At 46.0% G+C, this 21,457-nt stretch overlaps 1 protein-coding gene and 1 pseudogene across 1 annotated transcript in view; one reads left to right on the forward strand and one right to left on the reverse strand.

Annotated features, from left to right (window-relative positions):
• The window catches only part of LOC117044872, a 934,741-nt pseudogene that overhangs the window by 469,167 nt on the left and 444,117 nt on the right, over positions 1 to 21,457 (forward strand).
• Positions 1 to 21,457, reverse strand: part of LOC117045003 — a gene marked incomplete at its 5' end in the record, with an annotated part of 374,050 nt that overhangs the window by 327,226 nt on the left and 25,367 nt on the right. Inside the window, 1 exon segment of the mRNA XM_033145796.1 lies at positions 8,862 to 10,541. Within this exon segment, the coding sequence (XP_033001687.1) occupies positions 8,862 to 10,541 (1,680 nt within the window).

The following is a 21,457-nucleotide window of genomic DNA, read 5'->3' on the forward strand; positions in this document are numbered from 1 at the left end:
TTTAATGGGATGTTTTTAACTAATAATTTGGTTTTGTTGTAATTCGATTCAAATCCAGATACTCTGCCAAATTCTTGCATGGTCTCTAAGGCTTTTACCAAACTCTCTATTGGCTCTTCTGTAGTTATAATGAGGTCCTCTGCTAAGGCCCTTAATTTATAACAGTTCTCCCCCAGGATAATTCCTTTAATATTTTTTAATTTTCCTATTTAATTATTTAAGATTTCCGTCGTCAAAATGAAGATCAACAGCGACGACGGGCACCCCTGCCTCGTCCCTTTGTTGATCTCGCACTCCTGAGAGATGTCCCCGTTTATAATGATTTTAGCTGTTTCTTTCTTATATATTGCATTATACCGTTGCAGTATTTATCCCCAAAAGCCATTTGTTGGATCGTATTTATCACAAACCTCCAAGACAGATTGTCAAACGCTTTCTCCGCATCCACTGCCATAAAGGCAGCAGGTTTGTCAATTCTAATATCTAAATACTCCAACAGGTTTATTATAATTCTCATATTACTTTGAATTTGCCTCCCGGGGAGAAAACCTGCTTGATCCGTATGTATGATTTTTTGAAGAACATTCTTAGTTCTTTCTGCCAATATATACGCAAATAGATTATAGTCATTATTTCGGCGTGAAATTGGTCTAAAATTATCTATGATTATGGTCAGTTCCTTGCTTCAGGATCAAAGTGATATAGCTCTCTCTCCATGTGTCCGGCATGTTTCCTCCATCCAAGATATTATTCATTATATTTTTGAGGGGGGTCGCCACTATGTCCTCTAAGCTTTTATAATAGATGGTCAACAGGCCATTCGGACCAGGCAATTTCCCACTTTTGGTATCCTAAATAACTTTCTGGATTTCACACATTGAAACTGGGCCATTCATTTGATATTTTTGGTACATTAGCTTGTTCTAGATAGTTTTTTTATATCTTCAGTTGTTTCTCCTCCTTCTCTGTACAATTCTTTATAGAAATCCAAAAATCTTTTTTGAATTTCTTTGGGATTTGTTATAATTTGTTCACCTAATTTAATTCTATTGATTATCCTCCCACATTCTCTTTTCTTTAATTGCCATGCCATAAGTTTTCCTGGCTTATTGGCTTATTCAAAGTTTTTCTGTCTCATAAGCTTCATTTTCCACTCTAACTCTTCACTAATTACCATAGAGTAGTGTGAGTGTAATATTTTAATGTTTCTTTTTATTTCTTCATTATCTGGTTTCTGATATGACTCCTTTTCTTTTCTATAATTTCTTCCGCCAAATCTTGAACTTTCTTCTCCTTCTGTTTTTTTTAAAGCATTTTGCTGAATAAAAAAACCCTGATCACTGCCTTTCCGGCGTCCCATACCGTATTGAGGTCCATGTCGTCTTTTAAATTTAGCTCAAAGTATTCTTTTAAGGTTGCCTTAGCCTTCTCTAATATTTTTTCATCTTTTAGCAGATTTTCACTAAGCCTCCATCTAGTTATTTTTTCCCTCTCCCCTTTCAAGCATACCATGACCGCGCTATGATCAGATATTGTTTTGGGCTGAATATCTGTTTTAAATAATTTAGAGATGAAGTCCTTAGATACCCAGGTGGCATCTGTTCTTCCCGCTGTATTATTGGGATAGGACAGGGGTCTGCAACCTTTAAGACAAAAAGAGACACTTGGACCCGTTTCTGAAGAAAAAAGAAAGAAACTGGGAGCCGCAAAACCATTGCGACATTTAAAACAAATATAACACTGCATTTTATTTTTAAAAAATCCGATTTAAATTTAAAAAATCTGATTTAAATAAAAAAATCCAATATTTTTGATTTTTAATTTTTTTTTATCATTCATTTTTATCCACCCTGGGGACCACTACCAGGTCACAGCCTGATCCAAGGTGGGTTGCAACAGCATACAAATATTTGATTTGTTGTTGTTTTTTAAAAAAGTGAGTCCTCAACTGCACACTTGTGTTAAATGTTTGTCCCATGTCTAATTGAAGACTGCTGGCTTTTACAATAATCTTAGTGTCTTTTACCCTTAATATTCCAGACCAGAGGCTATGCTCACCTCTTCCAACCTCCTCTCTTGCTAAATAAAGCACAGAATTGCACCAGAGAAGCCTGTGATGTTTGTGCTGACTTGCATACAGGTGGCTGTAGTAGTTCATAGTGTTCAAACCTTTTTAGGGGAGTTCCCTGCCCCCTTAATGACAATGGCGATAGATTTTGCATATGAACACAGATCCAAGTTAGGACTCCTCTCTTCCACACCAACAGGTGCTTTGTCAAGGCTCCCCTAACACACACTCAGGACAGAGGAAAAACTGCAAACTTTTGGGGCGTCATTCTCCTACCCATGTCTCTGTGAGAACCAGCCCTTTATTCTGCCTCCCGTAGTACATCCTCCCCCTTCAAGAAATCATTTCCTTTGGACTTTCGGCCCATCTCCACCCCTATTACTCCTTGCCCTCGCGAAGGAAGCATTTTCACAAGTTTTCTTTTTGGTGGGCTGTCCGTGCTTCCAAACACCTGGAAGTCACAACAGGGGCTTCTCCCCCACCTAGTAAATTCTGCCTCTGCATAAGTTACGCAGATTTGGTTTTCTTTACCAGCCCGCCCACCCACCCACCCCAGTCGAAGCAGAGCAATAAGTCATTTACCTCAGCAGGGGACAAGCTCAGCTCCAATAATGAAACCCTTCCAAGGAGTGGGGGGGGGGGGGTCGAAACTCGTGACAAGCAGGTAGGTGGTTGGAGAGCAGCATCGGAGGGGGAGGGGGGAAGGAAATGAGAGGGGGAGGGGGGAAGTTGCCAGAGCGCGTGCGGAAAAGTTGCCAGAGCGCGTGTGGCAAGGAGACTAAAGAAGTGCTATTGTGGGTCGAGTGACCTAGAACTGGGAGAAAAGAAAGCGCGGGAGAACAAGCCCCTCTTTCAGCCGCCGAGGAGGAATCCCCCGGATCTCCTCCAGCCACAGGCTGCCCAACCAAACCGGGGCAAAGCCAAGGCGCCGCTCTTTGCGCCGCGCGTTTGGAGAGGCCACTTTGGAGAGGCCACAGCCGGAGGGCGCGGCATAGGCGGCCAACTCCGCCCGGCAGCCTAAGCAACACACCTGAGGAAGCAGCGGCAGAGGACTCCCCCTCCCCAGTCCCAGTCCCCCACCCCAAGGGACTCATTGGGGGGTTGCAAAGCCCCCCGCCCGCGGCAGGCAGAGAGCTCGACGGCGGTTTCTGCCCAGCCAGCCCAGCTTTGCACCCTGGAAGGCGGGGGCGACGCGACTAACCTTGCCTGGTGAGGTCCGCCGGCGGCTCCGGAAGAACGCTGCTGCGGAAGAACGCACAACTGCCTTTTTCTCCATGCAGCCTTTTTAAGCAGCCACGTCCCTGCTGTGCATGCTCGGGCTCCTAGGAGCCTCCAAGCCCCCTCGCGACACATGCACCCATTGGCTCCTGAGACGCGGATCCCGGGCAAGGGCGAGTCCCGGCCTTGCTCTGGGGCGGAGAGAGACGCGTGCCCGCGAGAGCGCGGTCTGAGGCTGCGAGCGGAACCAGGAGCGAAGGAGGCAGCGGCAGGGAAACAGGCGCTGCTTCCTCGACCATTTTTAAAAAGAGAGCTTCCCCCCTCACCCTCGCCCACCACCCGCCGCCCCTGGCCCAGCCCGCAGCTGCCTACCTCGTCGTCGCCTCGATGCAGCAGCCAGCAGCAGCTCCACACCAGCAGCAGCAGCCACACCTCCAGAAGGAAACTGCTGCTGTCTGCTGCTGCGCCTGCGCTGGCAGAAACGAGGCACGACACATGAGCAGAGCAGCACAGCAGCAGCGCCCTCAGCCTCCGGAGGGCGGGCCGCCGGCCAGCTGGAGGGCGGCCGCTGCCGCTGGCCAGCTGGAGAAGTGGACAGGCGCGGCAAAGGTGTAAAAGAGCCGCAGGTTGCAGACCCCCGGGATAGGAGAAATATGTAAATTCTTTCTTAAGGAGCTTTCTTAAGGAATCCTGAAGGAGCGTCTCCACCCCCATCATTCAGCCCGGACACTGAGATCCAGTGCCGAGGGCCTTCTGGTGGTTCCCTCACTGCGAGAAGCAAAGCTACAGAGTACCAGGCAGAGGGCCTTCTCAGTAGTGGCGCCCGCCCTGTGGAACGCCCTCCCATCACAGGTCAAGGAGATAAACAACTACCTGACATTCAGAAAATACCTGAAGGCAGCCCTTTTCAGGGAAGTTTTTAATGTGTGATATTTTTGTACCTGATTTTTGTTGGAAGCCGCCCAGAGTGGCTGGGGAAATCCAGCCAGATGGGCGGGGTACAAATTATAAATTTTATTTTTATTATTATTATTAAATGGATTTTGACTTCTCCAAGCATCTTCTAAGCTTAATAGTTCTATTAGGGAGAAGAAAGTATTTGGTAACTTTATCTGCGGGCGTGGCCCCCTGCTGAGTTCATCCAGGACTTCTGGTTTAAGCCCCTGCTGGAACAAAGCTTCCATCTTGGGGCCATCAAATCCCACCCCAATTTATGACAGAACAGGGTAAACTTCGCCACAGTCTCTTACTGTTCCCTCTCCTTGTCTCAGCCTTAAAAGTTCCTGTTTTGTTATTTCACTTTCGATATCGCTGGTGTAGTGGGCGGACATAGCTGCTAGGAAGTCCGTGATATTGGCCAACCCAGGGCTGTCGCTGGCTAGAAGTGGCCTCACCCATTCCCTAGCACCCCCCTGGAGGTGGGAAACCACGAACACAACTCTTTCTGAGTCGTTCTGAAACTCCCTTTCTCTCATCTTCAGGGCATAATCAATCTCTGTTCTGAATCCCATATACTCCCAGGGATCCCTATAGCATTTGCTGACCAAAGCAGATACCTGTCTGTTGGCGTAGAGTGGAGCTTCGGCCCCCCTGCTGCTCTTCCTGCTTTCGTCCAGCCTTATCTTGAGATGCCATAAATCTTCCTACAGCTTTGCATTCCTGTTCCACCCATGCCGTCTTTGTTTGCAACTCCTTAATTCTTGGCTCTGCTTCTGCCTGAACTTTTTCTACAGCCGCTCTAGCAGCTCCCTCCAAAGCTGCTTTTTGCTCTCACAAGCAACTTACAGAAGACTCCGAGAAAGCTGTCAGGGATACTCCTTCCCTTGGATGTTGCTCATGAGTAACGACACGCCTTCTGGTAAGCTAAAACTATTTATAGTGCATAATGGAATTACAGAGTCTCTGCAGGCACGTCTGCTCAGTCAAGAAGAGGAAGAAGAGTTTGGATTTGATATCCCACTTTTCACTACCCGAAGGAGTCTCAAAGCAGTTAACATTCTCCTTTCCCTTCCTCCCCCACAACAAACACTCTGTGAGGTGAGTGGGGCTGAGAGACTTCAGAGAAGTGTGACTAGCCCAAGGTCACCCAGCAGCTGCATGTGGAGGAGTGGAGACGCGAACCGAGTTCCCCAGATAACGAGTCTACCGCTCTTAACAACTACACCACACTGGCTCTCAGTTTCAGTTTCTCGGAGTGGCGGACTTTCGCGCACCTGCCAACACAACCAATGGCTCGGAACTCTAAAATGACATGTGGTGCAGTGGTTAAGAGTGGTAGACTCGTAATCTGGGGAACCGGGTTCGTGTCTCCGCTCCTCCACATGCAGCTGCTGGGTGACCTTGGACTAGTCACACTTCTCTGAAGTCTCTCAGCCCCACTCACCTCACAGAGTGTTTGTTGTGGGGGAGGAAGGGAAAGGAGAATGTTAGCCGCTTTGAGATTCCTTCGGGTAGTGAAAAGCGGGATATCAAATCCAAACTCTTCTTCTTCTTCTACGTCTCCTCCTTTCCCCCCTCTGCTCATTTTCGTGTCTGGGACTGATAGTGCTTGGTCTCTGCCCTGTCATCTCAAAGCCTTGCATCTCTCCCTCTTCCGGAGACATTTCCTGACCGGGGCTGGAGGAGGGAGATGAATCTGTGGAGATTATGGGTGGCTGTTTTCTATAACCCAGTGATCCCCCCCTTCCCTGGAGGAAAGGCTATCTTCTCTCCCAGCTCTAGCTTGCTGTTCTCTCTCTCCCTGCTCCTCCCGAGAAGTTCCTCTGTCCCTGACAAAAGTATTTGGTAACTTTATCTGCTTCTTTTTGGAGACCCTTGGGGTTCTGTCCAATTCTGGGGCAACCACCCCATTCAGGTCCCCCATTAGTATAATCTTTTCTCCCACATACTCTATTAGTACCTCTTCCAAAGATTGGTAAAATTCACTCTTCTTTTCATTAGGGGCATATATGCCAATAACTCCGTATAGTTAAAGCTATGGTTTTCCCAGTAGTAATGTACGGAAGTGAGAGCTGGACCATAAAGAAGGCTGATCGCCGTAGAATTGATGCTTTTGAATTATGGTGCTGGAGGAGACTCTTGAGAGTCCCGTGGACTGCAAGAAGATCAAACCTATCCATTCTCAAAGAAATCAGCCCTGAGTACTCACTAGAAGGACAGATCCTGAAGTTGAGGCTCCAGTACTTTGGCCACCTCATGAGAAGAGAAGAATCCCTAGAAAAGACCCTGATGTTGGGAAAGATGGAGGGCACAAGGAGAAGGGGACGACAGAGGATGAGATGGTTGGACAGTGTTCTTGAAGCTACTAACATGAGTTTGGCCAAACTGCGAGAGGCAGTGAAGGATAGGCGTGCCTGGCGTACTCTGGTCCATGGGGTCACGAAGAGTCGGACACGACTGAACGACTGAACAACAACAACAACAATGCCAATAACTATTCAATTTTCTCCCTGGACCGTTATTCTGATGATTACTATTCTACCTGCTGTATCCTTATAAATCATTTTAGGCTCTAATTGTGGTTTTGCATAAATTACAACTCCCGTTCTCTTGTTTTTATCCGAAGAAATAAATTCTAATCCCAGCTTTCTATTGGATAAAATTCTGGTGTGTTGCGCAACATGAGTTTCTTGTAGGCATATTAAGTCACGCTTCTGTTTATATATGTTCTACCTTATTTCTTTTAGTTTTTTTTATTTAAACCATTAACATTCCAAGCTAATGTTTTCAAATCCATAATCAGCTTTATTTATCGAACTTTCAATAAGTCTATAAAGACATTTAAAAAAAGGAAAAAATTATAAGTCAATAAAGATATACGATTTTAAATTACCACCAATATATAAAATTATATATCAACGGAAAGATAATTTAATCAAGAATAAAATCCAACAAAGTTTGTTCAATTACCCATATTCTATCAAATGTTATAGCCAAATAACCAGAAAAAGGAAGCACAAATTGCTTAGGTAGACTTTTGTCAGTGTGTTATGGGATTGCTATTAGTTGGTTGGTTTTTTGTGTTCTTTCATTTAGTGAGGTTGTAAAACATAATAAAATTGTAGAAATGGCAGAAATAGTTAATTGGACACCCAGAAGCGATGTAAAATTGCAGTATTAAGTGAACAAGGCTACAGTTATGAAGAAATTAGAAGAGAAATTGGGGAAAACTTAACCAAAGCTGGCCTTTCTATATTTTTGAAGAGGTATAAGGATCATAGAATCATAGAATTGGAAGAGACCACAAGGACCATCCAGTCCAACCCCCTGCCAAGCAGGAAACACCATCAAAGCATTCCTGACAGATGGCCATCAAGCCTCCGCTTAAAGACCTCCAAAGAAGGAGACTCCACCATAATCCTTGGCAGCAAATTCCACTGCTCAACAGCTCTTACTGTCAGGAAGTTCTTCCTAATGTTTAGGTGGAATCTTCTTTCTTGTAGTTTGAATCCATTGCCCCGTGTCCGCTTCTCTGGAGCAGGAGAAAACAACCTTTCTCCCTCCTCTGTATCACATCCTTTTATATATTTGAACATGGCTATCCTATCCCGCCTTAACCTTCTCTTCTCCAGGCTAAACATACCCAGCTCCCTAAGCCGTTCCTCATAAGGCATCCTTTCCAGGCCTTTGACCATTTTGGTTGCCCTCCTCTGGACACGTTCCAGATTGTCAGTATCCTTCTTGAACTGTGGTGCCCAGAACTGGACACAGTATTCCAGGTGAGGTCTGACCAGAGCGGAATACAGTGGTACTATTACTTCCCTTGATCTAGATGCTATACTCCTATTGATGCAGCCCAGAATTGCATTGGCTTTTTTAGCTGCTGCATCACACTGTGGACTCATGTCAAGTTGATGGTCTACCAAGACTCCTAGATCCTTTTCACGTGTACTGCTCTCAAGCCAGGTGTCACCCATCCTGTATTTGTGCCTTTCATTATTTTTTTTGCCCAAGTGTAGTACTTTACACTTCAGATTCTGGGGCAGTGCTTTTGGTCAGCAGAGGGTGTCACAGGGCCAGCCTACTTTCCCTTTAAAGCACACTTGAGTCTCGAGACTCCCATCATCCCTAACTAGACAACTCCCATCATCCCTAGCTAGCAGGACCAATGGGGAGGGATGATGGAAACAGCAGTCCGAGAGCTGCTGAGGATGCAAGGTTGGGATACGCTGCTTTAAAGCAACTTTTGCGTTTTGCTCGCAAAGAACCTCTCCACATTTGTATTTTCTTGTGTTTTGTTTTCCTCATGACCTTTGTGCTTTTTTTTAAGAGGGAAATTTTAAAGAGAAGTTGTATGGCAAGTTGAAGAAGAATAAAAGGTTGATTTGGAAAAAAATAACACAAAAATACTCAATAATACTCAATAATTTCATGGGTGGGAAGAGACCCCTAGGCCTTTAAGAGTTAGCGCCTATTCCCTACCCCCACAGGTTTCAGGATGGTTAAAAATAAAAACACAACATAAAAACACAAAACAGGACATTTTAAAAGGGCATTAGATGACAATCAATGAAAGATCTGGTTAAAAAGTTGCAGATTTGCCTGGCTCCTAAAGCTGTAGAATGGTTTTTCCGACCTTTGTATGGATTCTTTTATGGGAAGTGAGACGGGAGCTCTGACTGAAGCTCTTTCCACATTCCACACACTGATATGGTTTCTCCCCGGTATGAATTCTTTGATGCTCAGTGAGAGAGGAGCTCGTACTGAAGCTCTTTCCACATTCCACACACTGATATGGTTTCTCCCCTGTATGAATTCTTTGATGCTCAGTGAGATTGGAGCTCTGACTGAAGCTCTTTCCACATTCCACACACTGATAGGGTTTCTCCCCTGTATGAATTCTTTGATGGGAAGTGAGAGAGGAGGAGTGATTGAAGCTCTTTCCACATTCCACACACTGATAGGGTTTCTCCCCTGTATGAATTCTTTTATGGGAAGTGAGAGAGGAGCTGTGACTGAAGCTCTTTCCACATTCTACACACTGATAGGGTTTCTCCCCTGTATGAATTCTCTGATGCTTAGTGAGAGGGGAGCTCGTACTGAAGCTCTTTCCACATTCCACACACTGATAGGGTTTCTCCCCTGTATGAATTCTTTGATGGGAAGTGAGATTGGAGCTGCTATTGAAGCTCTCTCCACATTCTACACAATGATAGGGTTTCTCCCCTGTATGAATTCTCTGATGCTTAGTGAGAGAGGAGCTCGTATTGAAGCTCTTTCCACATTCCACACACTGATAGGGTTTCTCCCCTGTATGAATTCTTTTATGGGAAGTGAGATGGGAGCTCGTACTGAAGCTCTTTCCACATTCCACACACTGATAGGGTTTCTCCCCTGTATGAATTCTTTGATGGGAAGTGAGATGGGAGCTCGTACTGAAGCTCTTTCCACATTCCACACACTGATAGGGTTTCTCCCCTGTATGAATTCTGTGATGCTTAGCCAGAGAGGAGCTGTGATTGAAGCTCTTTCCACATTCTACACACTGATAGGGTTTCTCCCCTGTATGAATTCTCTGATGCTCAGTGAGAGAGGAGCTCTGACTGAAGCTCTTTCCACATTCCACACACTGATAAGGGTTCTCTCCTGTATGAATTCTCTGATGATTAGTGAGATCGGAAATCTGACTGAAGTTCTTTCCACATTCAAAACACGGATAGGGTTTCTCCCCTGTATGAATTCTTTGATGGGAAGTGAGATTGGAGTTCTGACTGAAGCTCTTTCCACATTCCACACACTGATAGGGTTTCTCCCCTGTATGAATTCTTTGATGGGAAGTGAGAGAGGAGGAGTGATTGAAGCTCTTTCCACATTCCACACACTGATAGGGTTTCTCCCCTGTATGAATTCTCCGGTGCTTAGTGAGAGAGGAGCTCATACTGAAGCTCTTTCCACATTCCACACACTGATAGGGTTTCTCCCCTGTATGAATTCTTTTATGGGAAGTGAGATCGGAGCTCTGACTGAAGCTCTTTCCACATTCCACACATTGATATGGTTTCTCCCCTGTATGAATTCTTTTATGGGAAGTGAGATGGGATCTCTGGCTGAAGCTCTTTCCACATTCCACACACTGGTAGGGTTTCTCCCCTGTATGAATTCTTTGATGGGAAGTGAGAGAGGAGGAGTGATTGAAGCTCTTTCCACATTCCACACACTGATAGAGTTTCTTTCCAATGAGATTTTGTTGATGGGTAGTGAAATGGGATCTCTGACTGCAGCTTTCTCTGCACTCCAAATTTTTATGTGGCTTCTCCTCTCTGGGGATTTTGTCGTGGTCACCTTTGTTCTCGATTTCTGATGCATCACAATCTGCAGTGGAGACAAAAAGGGATTAGAGTCTCAGGAACAAATGGAGAAGAACTGAAGGGAGTACGGTGTGTGTTCATTACCTGTGTTGTTTGTCATTAACCAACAAATTTATTATTAGATTCTGATGAGTTGTTGAATGTTGCTTTGTTTGATATATATCAAAATTGTAATATAAAATTATATATATATATATATATATATATATATATATATGGATATGAATTTTTTTATTGTTGTTCAGTTATGAGGTATACAATATTTACCATAAATGTACAATAAACGTTCCGAACAAACAAACAAAAAATAAAAAACAGAAAACAATTGCAATTACTGTATCTGCTTGATTTTGTTGATACCCCTAACAGGTTCCAAATTCAATACATTTGTAGAAAGAAAATACAAATACAGCAATAATAATACAAATAAAATAAACAAAAATAAAAATATTGTATCATTAAGCAAATAAAAAATGACTAGTATAAGTTGTTCATTTTAAAGTTAATGTTCTTTCTATATGGGATCAGATGATTATTATTATTATTATTATTAATGTTTCATGTTTACATATGTGTTGGGAGCCGCACAGAGTGGCTGGGTTAACCCAGCCAGATGGTCAGGATATAAATAAGAATAATTATTATTACTACAGTGGTACCTCAATTTAAATATTATTGTTAATATGTTTGTGTACGGTCCTCGGTTAGTTGCTCATGAGTTACCAGGCAAAACTCCGACCTTTCCTTTTGTAGTTTTATTGTGCATACTATGTACAGTGCAGAGCTAAAAAGTTCATGTCTGTATCAAACGCCGGCAGAATCCAGGAATGGCCCCGTCCGGTTCTGACCCCAACAAAAGCGTTTTGGTATACGAATACCGCGCCTTCCATCCTTTCGTTTCACCCCTCGACGCCTTTGGGGCGACGGAAATTGCGTGCCTCCTCCCTCGCCCCTTGGGCTAGGGGAGCGCTGGGTCTTTCCAGCATCCTCAGAGCCTCGACCCTCCATCCCGAGTCCCATGCCCCTCCCAACTGGAAGCCTCGCTGCGTCCGCTGCTGCCAGAGGAGGTGCTGCTGGTCATGTGGGGCTGGGGCTCTCTGTAGCATCCCAAGAGCCCTTCCACCACCTTGCACTGTGCCGGGGACAGTTCCCTGACAGTTTGTATACTGAGCTACCACTGTATTACTTATAATATTATTATTATTATAGAAACATAGAAACATAGAGTTGGAAGAGACCACAAGGGCCATCTAGTCCAACCCCCTGCCAAGCAGGAAACACCATCAAAGAAATCCTGACAGATGGCTGTCAAGCCTCCGCTTAAAGACCCCCAAAGAAGGAGACTCCACCACACTCCTTGGTAGCAAATTCCACTGTCCAACAGCTCTTACTGTCAGGAAGTTCTTCCTAATGTTTAGGTGGAATCTTCTTTCTTGTAGTTTGAAAAAACCTTGTAATTTACTGTTTATTGTGGGGGTGTTAGGTTCCCAGGTGTTGTAGGGGGCGCTGTTGAGCTCTGTGAAAATATATGAGGTTGGTCACATAGAGGTATTTTTTGAATTTCCAGGCAGATATGACGATCCCACAGGGAGCCTTACCAAGAGAGGCCACGACCCCACAATTCTCCTCCATGACGTCCTTATGCAGAGCTCTCTGGTCAGGATCCAGCAACGCCCACTCCTCGTCCGTGAAACGAACAGCGACATCTTCAAAGCACACTGGACCCTGAAAGAAAAAGGGAAATGTCCTCTTCTGAGACAGCAGAAATATCATCTGCTACACAATGCTCTCTTTTTTCGTTCCTCCAAATTGCGCTGTTTTTTCAATAGGATTGCTTTGCTGCACATTTTATTTGTGCATGCTTTTTTATACTGTAATTCGCTCGCAGAGGAACCAGAGACCAAATTGCAAACATGCGCTGGATTATGGAGAAAGCTAGAGAGTTCCAGAAAAACATCTACTTCTGCTTCATTGACTACGCAAAAGCATTTGACTGTGTCGACCACAGCAAACTATGGAAAGTTCTTAAAGAAATGGGAGTGCCGGATCACCTCATCTGTCTCCTGAGAAATCTCTATTTGGGACAAGAAGCTACAGTTAGAACTGGATATGGAATAACTGATTGGTTCAAAATTGGGAAAGGAGTACGACAAGGCTGTATACTGTCTCCCTGCTTATTTAACTTATATGCAGAATTCATCATGCGAAAGGCTGGGCTGGATGAATCCCAAACCGGAATTAAGATTGCCGGAAAAAATATCAACAACCTCAGATATGCTGATGATACAACCTTGATGGCAGAAAGTGAGGAGGAATTGAAGAACCTTTTAATGAGGGTTAAAGAGGAAAGCGCAAAATATGGTCTGAAGCTCAACATCAAAAAAACTAAGATCATGGCCACTGGTCCCATCACCTCCTGGCAAATAGAAGGGGAAGAAATGGAGGCAGTGAGAGATTTCACTTTTTTGGGTTCCACGATCACTGCAGATGGTGACAGCAGACACGAAATTAGAAGACGCCTGCTTCTTGGGAGAAAAGCAATGACAAACCTAGACAGCATCTTAAAAAGCAAAGACATCACCTTGCCAACAAAGGTCCATATAGTTAAAGCTATGGTTTTCCCAGTAGTAATGTACGGAAGTGAGAGCTGGACCATCAAGAAGGCTGATCGCCGAAGAATTGATGCTTTTGAATTATGGTGCTGGAGGAGACTCTTGAGAGTCCCATGGACTGCAAGAAGATCAAACCTATCCATTCTCAAGGAAATCAGCCCTGAGTGCTCACTAGAAGGACAGATCCTGAAGTTGAGGCTCCAGTACTTTGGCCACCTCATGAGAAGAGAAGACTCCCTGGAAAAGACCCTGATGTTGGGAAAGATGGAGGGCACAAGGAGAAGGGGACGACAAAGGATGAGATGGTTGGACAGTATTCTCGAAGCTACTAACATGAGTTTGGCCAAACTGCGGGAGGCAGTGAAGGATAGGCGTGCCTGGCGTGCTCTGGTCCATGGGGTCACGAAGAGTCGGACACGACTGAACGACTGAACAACAACAACAATTCGCTCTAAGTGGGGCTGACCTTGAAGCTGTCCCAGAAACTCCCGCGGGTGAAGAATAGTGCAGCGAGGCTCCTCACAGAGTCCCTGCCATGGGAGCCTATTCACTAGGGTGGGTCATAAAAAAAATTTTCCCGGAAATGTTTCCTCCCTTGATCTTATCTCAGGCATATGGTATAAACATAGTTAAATTTCAAATTTGGGACAAATTGGTTAATATTTACACCCTGCTCCTACAAATTGAAATTTTGCCTCACCACAAATGTAAGGTTTATTAGTGGCTGCTCATGAGTAACCAGGCTGACGCATGGCTTCTGAAACTAATTTCTTTAATGGTGCAAATATTTACAGTGCAGCTAAAGAAAGAACGTCCATCTCATCCTTTGGCAGAGTCCTGGAATGACCCCTTCCGGTTCTTTGCCCAGCATAAAAGGCGTGGGATGTGGAACCCCCGCCTACCCCCCTGCGCCTTTCCCCTCTGCGCAAAAGGGGAGACAGAAGGGACGCCTCACTTCCAGCCTCTGCTCGGTGCGAGGGCTCTCCTCCCCTGTCAGAGGCCTGGTCCCCACTTCCTGCTCCCATCTCCCCCTCCCCACTCGAAGGATCACTGCTTCCCCCACTGCATGAAGAGGAGTTGCTCAGCGTCTGAGACAGGGCCTCGCGATACTGATAAAGCCCTGGCACCACCTTGCCTTTCGCCGAGGGCAGTCCTCTGACAACAAGTGATAAAAACATAGGAATTTGACTCATTTAGTTCTCAGTATGTTAAATTGTGAACTAATAAACTAGGTTTTATGTAGAGTAATAATAGTTGCATACTATTATTTTCTGCAATATCTATTTATTTAAGATAAAACATGTTGATAATTTACATGAAAAACCAATGGTTTTGAAAAAATTATATGGAACAATTAAGCAAACGGTGTACTAAACATAAACAATAAAACGCCACTCATGTGTTGCGTCAAAACATCACATTATACTTAATTACTTAGGTATAAATTGTACTAAACACTTTCATTTTGTGTAATTAATAAAATTATGCCTTATGCACAATATACATTGTACAGTGCACCATATTTATATCATGCTAAATGTATGTTTTATCTTAAATAAATAGATATTGCAGAAAATAATAGTATGCAACTATTATTACTCTACATAAAACCTAAAATTTATGTTTATTAGTTCACAATTTAACATACTGAGAATTAAATGAGTCAAATTCCTATGTTTTTATCACTCGTGGTGAGGCAAAATTTCAATTTGTAGGAGCAGGGTCAAAATTATTAACTGATTTGTCCCAAATTTGAAATTTAACTATGTTTATACCATAACCCTGAGATAAGATCAAGGGAGGATACATTTTCGGGGAAAATTTTTATGACCCACCCTACTATTCACCCAGTGGTTTTCCAGCTGCACTGGCTCCTGGTAGAGTACAGGGTCAGGTTTAAGGTGCTGGTTTTGACCTTTAAAGCCCTATGTGGCCTAGGACACTCGTACCTACGGGACCGCCTCTCCTGGTATGCCCCGCGGAGGACCATAAGGTCCATAAATAGCGTCACTCTAGAGATCCCGTTCCCTAAGGATGTCAGATGAGCCTCAACCAGAGCCAGGGCCTTTTCAACACTGGCTCCAACCTGGTGGAACGCTGTGTCTCATGAGACCAGGGCCCTGCGGGATCTGATATCTTTCTGCAGGTCCTGTAAGACAGAGTTGTTCCGCTTGGCCATTGGCTTGGAATCAACTTGATCCCCTCCCCCTCTTTCCTTTTTCCTTCTGTGATGGAACTCCTATCTGGGGACTTCCCTGGCTTTTTTCCGGCCCACGTAGGACCAGTCTGGATAGTTGGCCTTGGTGAAGATTTGACATTTTCTTCCCCAAACAGTTTTAAGATTTGAGTTTCTACTGAAATGAGGCTGCATTTTGATGTTGTATGTTAATCTTCTTTTCAAGTTGTATTTTAATCAATTGTTTCTATACCTGGTGTTAACCACCCTGAGCCTGGTCTTGGCTGGGAGGGTGGGGTATAAATTAAATGTTGTTGTTGTTGTTGTTGTTGTTGTTGTCGTCGTCATCATCATCATTATTAATTTTGCCTTTTAATTATGGGTGTTCGTCTTTGTGCAAATAGGTGTTACTCCACCCTGTGTTTTTCAACTCATTCTCCCTACGCAAGCATTCCCAGTTTCCCAGATGGAAGGATCCACTTTCTCCTCTCTTCGTGAGCTGCTCTGGGGAGTCCCCTCCCAATGCCCTAGAGTCAAATACAAGGGGTTCATGGGGGCATGGAGAGGGGGAGGAATGGGGGGCAGGCCCTATTTTGCAGCGGATGGGGCTGGTTAGGTGAATCCAGGCCACTATTTTTTCTCATTTGTCCACTGCTTAGAGAAACCAATTTTAGCATTCACTGATCAATCTAGAAATAAGATAAGCCTATTTTGGATGGCCATCTGTCTTGGATGATCTAGCAGAGATTCCTGCAATCCAGGGGGTCTCCTGGCTCTGAGAGACAAGCAGGGAGGGTGGCTTCTGGCAAAAGGAGAGGGAACCACCAGTGGCTCCTCCTTATCCTGACTCACCTCTGCCTCTCGACCTTCCTCCTCCCACTCACCTCCTTCCTCTTCTGACTCTGATTCTGCACTGCATTCTGCCACAGAGTCTCCCAGCTCACTAAGCCCTGTTACCCCTTCAGCTTCTGACACCTCCTCTTCCCAGGCTTCTCCCTCTTCCCCCTCTGACTGCTCATCCTTCCTCCACTTCCACTCCTTGGGCTCTAAGACGTCTTCCCTTCCTGGTTCCCCGGCTGCTTCCTCCCACCATTCCTCTGTGCCCAACCAGTCCATGACATTGCTCCATCCCTCGGCCTCTGTCCCCACAAGGCAGCTTCCCCTGACCTGATCTGGTTCCACAGCCGCTGCTTCCCTTCTGCCCCCATGAAAAGACGGATCAGGAGGTCTTGCTGGCATCATTCTGTCACCTGCAAGAGAGAAAAGGTAAACAGGATGCCAGGAATGCCTGCTTCTCTCACATGTGAAACAGGGCAACTCTAACTACGGATGGGCCTTTGAGAAAGCCTTACCTGCTGAGAGCATTTGTACGTTTGTGCCCATTTCATATGTTTGTTGTGCAGAAATACATCTCCCCTCCCCTGGACCCTTGTTCCCAACTGTTTCCCCCCAAAACAAGATGAAAAGAACCCTCAGATGAGTTGGAAAAGCAACAGAATGAGACCAAACGGAGAAAAACCACCTTCCTCCTTACCCAGTGGCCTCTCTCTGGTGTCCAACGGAGGCCTCTCTGCCTCACAGGAATCCAGGTCCATTTCTGCAAAATGATCATTTCCCTGAAAAAGAAATAAGGATTCAGAACAGAGAATGGTGAGAAATATTAGAAAGAGAATGACAAAGACTTGAAGGGTGTGAGATCTCATTCCATGGATGCTTTCCCAGAAAACGGATGGGCCATCTGCAAACCATTATGGGATGTTCTCTGTCCTCTTTGGAGCCCCTTGGGAGTATCCAGAGGAAAGTCTCTCTCACCTGCTTTCTCTCCTCTGCCTGACTCAGGAGGAAACCTTCGGCCAGGGCCACCGCCTGGGAACTGGTCTCCGCTCCGCATTCCCTCACCCAGCTCTCCATCTCCGGGGGAAGGACAGCCAGGAACTGCTCCAAGATCACCAGGTCCAGCATCTCAGCTTTCGTGTGCCTTTCCGGCTTCAGCCACTGGTGGCAAAAGTGGTAGAGTCGGCTGCAAACCTCTCGGGGTCCTTTGGCCTCCTGGCAGCAGAACTGCCTCAACTGCTGGCTCTGCATCTCTGAGCGGAGGGTGTCCCCCTTAACCAGGATCTTCTTCACTTGGTTTTCCCAGAATCCCCCACTGCTCCCAGTTTGGTTGGCATGGCCTCTTCCTGTTCCAGGGCCAGCTGAGTCTTGCTCATCCATCTGTGGTTTGAGGAAGCCTCTGAGAGATCGGAAGGAATCCTTTGGTCTTCTGCCAAGTTCTGTCCGTCTGAATGAGAAGCTCTAGCAAATCCTACAAAGCAAATACATTGTTCTGTTAGAGAATTTGGAGGACGGGGGGGGGGGGGGGATGGTTCCCTGAGAAAGCATGGATGAGTCTTGGAGGGAACCAGGGCTGGACTGCACCGCATCCCAGACCATGAGCTATCTTTTTGAAAAGAAAGAGGAGGAGGAAGAGGAGAAGAAATAAGTCTCTAGCCTTCTAGCAACGCAAAATGTGGAGGCAACTGAAGGGATTTCTGTGAGATTAATCAACCTGGTTTCTGCTGCCTTCCAGTCAATGCATGAAGTCAGAACTGACTGATAAGGGAATAATTTCTATCCTGTGAAAAATGAATGCTTGGCTCTAGTGGGGGTCCTCACCCGGGGGTCCTCAGGAGTTCCTCCCCACCCCCACCCCCACTCCCCTGCTTCTGTCTCCTTTTCTTGCACTTGGACTCTCTGCCGCTCTCAAGACAGACTTCTGGGGGGGGGGGTCCCTTTTTCTTTGCTCTGAGGGCCAGGTATGTATCTGGCCAATCCCCTGAGGGCCAAGTGGGCGGGGCCAAAGACACTTCCCCTGTAATTTAGGAAGGTATTTTAGCATTATTATTCTGTTACATAGCTTAACACACACACAAGGTCCCTGCAGGCTCAGTGAGTAGAAGCGCCCATTTCCGGCTCGGCTAGTTTCCCAGCAGCAATCCCTTTGGGACAGAGAGGATGTGGTCCTGGGATGCCCTGCTCTGGGTGCGAGGGGATTGCTGCAGTGGCCTCCGGGTGGAGCTGCCCTTGAAGACACTGGGAAACTGGTTTGCAATGCAGCAGCCAGACTATGGGCTGGGGTCCCTCTCTTTATTCCTGCCCTTTCTCTCCCCCCTTTCCTTCCTTCCTCGTCCAGCTTTGGAAAACCATTTGCCCATGTTTCCTCTGTTGTGCAATGACGCTGAGCGACGTCACACAGAGTTACAGTCCTAGGGACTCCTTTGTTCGAAGAAGGGAGATTTTGTGGGAGCCATTTGGGATCCTGTGATCTCCCCGGAAGGAGAGCGTTGCAGACCTGGCCCCTCCCTGGCCAGCCCCTCTCTCTCCTCCCCCTGCATGAGCAGACCAGCCCCCCCCCAGGCTGGCCCCCTCCCCTGCTGCAGCCCTGGGACCCCCACCGCCTCCCCACTCACCAGATCCCAGGAGGGGACAGCCAGGCAGCCCTTGCAGGAGAGGGAGGGGCCTGGGCTCTGGAGGACCTGGCCTCCTCTCTCTTGCTTCCTGTCCTCTCTAGGAAGGCAGCTCGGTTCCCTTTAACCCTTGCAGAGCCCTTTGACTCAGCTCAGCCGTTTCTCGCTTGGCAGAACCTCGGCTATTTATTCTTTTTTATGGATTTAAGGGGGGCTACGCCAATGCCCAGATATCCTTTTGGGGGTGAGGCTCTTGGCTGGACTCTGAGCCTCTCCTTCCCTTGGCCAGAAACCAGAGGAACAGCTTGCAGGGAAAAGGGCTTTGCAGGAGGAATTCAGGAGTAGAGAGAGAGGAGGGGATCCGAGGGTCATCTAGTCTGGCCCCAACAACATCAAACACACCATCTCAGGACTATTTAATTGCTCATCTTCCAACATTGTGTATGCAATCAAATGCCAGCAGTGCCCTTCAGCTCTCTATATTGGACAAACAGGCCAAACCCTACGCCAAAGGATAAATGGACATAAATCTGATATCAGGAATCACAAGACAGTGAAACCAGTTGGAGAACACTTCAATCTTCCAGGACATTCTATACAAGATCTCAAAGTAGCTGTCTTAATACAAAGAAATTTCAGAAATAGACTGGAAAGAGAAGTGGCTGAATTGCAACTCATTACCAAACTCAAAACCATGGAGAGACCTGGTCTGAACAAAGACATTGGATTCTTATCTCATTATACATAACAAAGCTATCTTTAGCCATCTCACCCCTTGCCTTTCCCTGCAAGACTAATTGCAGCCGTTAAGAGTCAACAGGTTTTCCACACCTATCAGCTGATCACCCATTCCCACCACCCTTCTGAGTAATACCCCTCCCCACTCCCTCACTATATTTAAGGATCTGGTGACTTCTGTTTCAGTGTATCTGAAGAAGTGTGCATGCCCACGAAAGCTCATACCAAGAACAAACTTGGTCTCTAAGGTGCTACTGGAAGGAATTTTTTATTTTATTTTGTTTTGTCTGGGAGGGGTAAAGCAGAGAGCAAGACAGGTGTCAAACTACTCAGGTTTTTGCTCCAACCCCTCCTTTTCTGTGATGTATTTCTGATGTAACTCTGACGTGACTTTAATGCAGCTTTAGGGGTTTATCCTGGTGATGGGAAGGTAATAAAAGTTTGGGTCGCTTCTTGCTCGGGGCTTCCATCTTTTCCACCTGTGAGGAGTGGGAGCCCTGTCACGACAGCATTTTCTTTCCTTAATAAAGACCAAGCCTACAGGCTGCTGTTTGCTCTGAGCTTTGGTTGTGGCCTCTGATTTGTCCAAGTGAGCCCTCGGGTTTCTCCGTTAACACTATGTTTAGGGAAGCTTTTAATAATTGATGGACTATTGTATTTTAATATATTGTTGGAAGTCGCCCAGAGTGGTTTGGGGGGAATAAATAAATAAATATTGTTATTATTATTTCTTAAATTAATCAGGTGCGTGTTCTCCTTTCGAAAGAGGCAGGTGGAATCTCCACGGTTGCTAATAGCATAATGTTGAAAGATTAGTGAAATATGGGGAGCCCTAGAGCATCTGCTTGGCATGCAGAATGTCCCAGGGTCAACCCCTGACATCTCCTGCAAGAGCTGGACAAAATCCCTACCTGAAACTCTGGGGAGATGCTGCCAGTCAGTGTAGACCAGGGGTCCTCAAACTGTGTCCCGCAGGCTAAGTCCAGCCAGCCAGGGTCATGAATCTGGCCTGCATTCAGAACTTGCCAAGTGTCCGAAGCTGAAAGCATCTCACTGCCCGCCAGTGCTGTCAAGTATCCCGTTTCCCCCGGGAATCTCCCTTATTTCAAGCAGTTTCCCGCTGCTATCCCTTATTTTTTTATATCCCTTTAATTTCCCGTTTTTTCAAATGAAGCAGCTCCTCTCCCTCCCCCTGCTGGCCAGGGACAGGGAAGACCTCGCCTCCTTGCAGCCTCAAAGCAAGCGGGAGCCATTTCCCACGCTTACAGGTGTCGTAGCCCACGGGCAGCGTTTCCAAAATACAGTAAGCCTACTGAGCGCATTCACACCAGTGCCGCCCACTTTTGCTTCTGACTCCGCCCACCACTGCCATGTGACTCTCCCCAGGATAGGTGAGGCTGCTGATCCCTTATTTTCATATCCGAAACTTGACAGCTATACTGCCCGCCCAGTCAGTCCTCACGCCGCACTGAGGTAAACGCCACTGGCGTGGTGGCAGCTCTACCAATGAAAGGCCAGGCCTTGTCGTACTCCTTTCCCAATTTTGAACCAATCAGTTGTTCCATATCCAGTTCTAACTGAAGCTTCTCGTCCCACATAGAGATTTCTCAGGAGACAAATGAGGTGATCCGGCACTCCCATTTCTTTAAGAACTTGCCATAGTTTGCTGTGCTTGAAACCGTCAAATGCTTTTGCATAGTCAATGAAGCAGAGGTAGATGTTTTTCTGGAACTCTCCAGCTTTCTCCATAATCCAGCGCATGTTTGCAATTTGGTCTCTGGTTCCTCTGCCCCTTCGAAATCCAGCTTGCACTTCTGGGAGTTCTCGGTCCACATACTGCTTAAGCCTGCCTTGTAGAATTTTAAGCATAACCTTTCTAGCGTGTGAAATGA

The sequence above is a fragment of the Lacerta agilis genome, chromosome 4 (genome assembly GCF_009819535.1).
Source record: "Lacerta agilis isolate rLacAgi1 chromosome 4, rLacAgi1.pri, whole genome shotgun sequence".
Taxonomy (NCBI): domain Eukaryota; kingdom Metazoa; phylum Chordata; class Lepidosauria; order Squamata; family Lacertidae; genus Lacerta; species Lacerta agilis.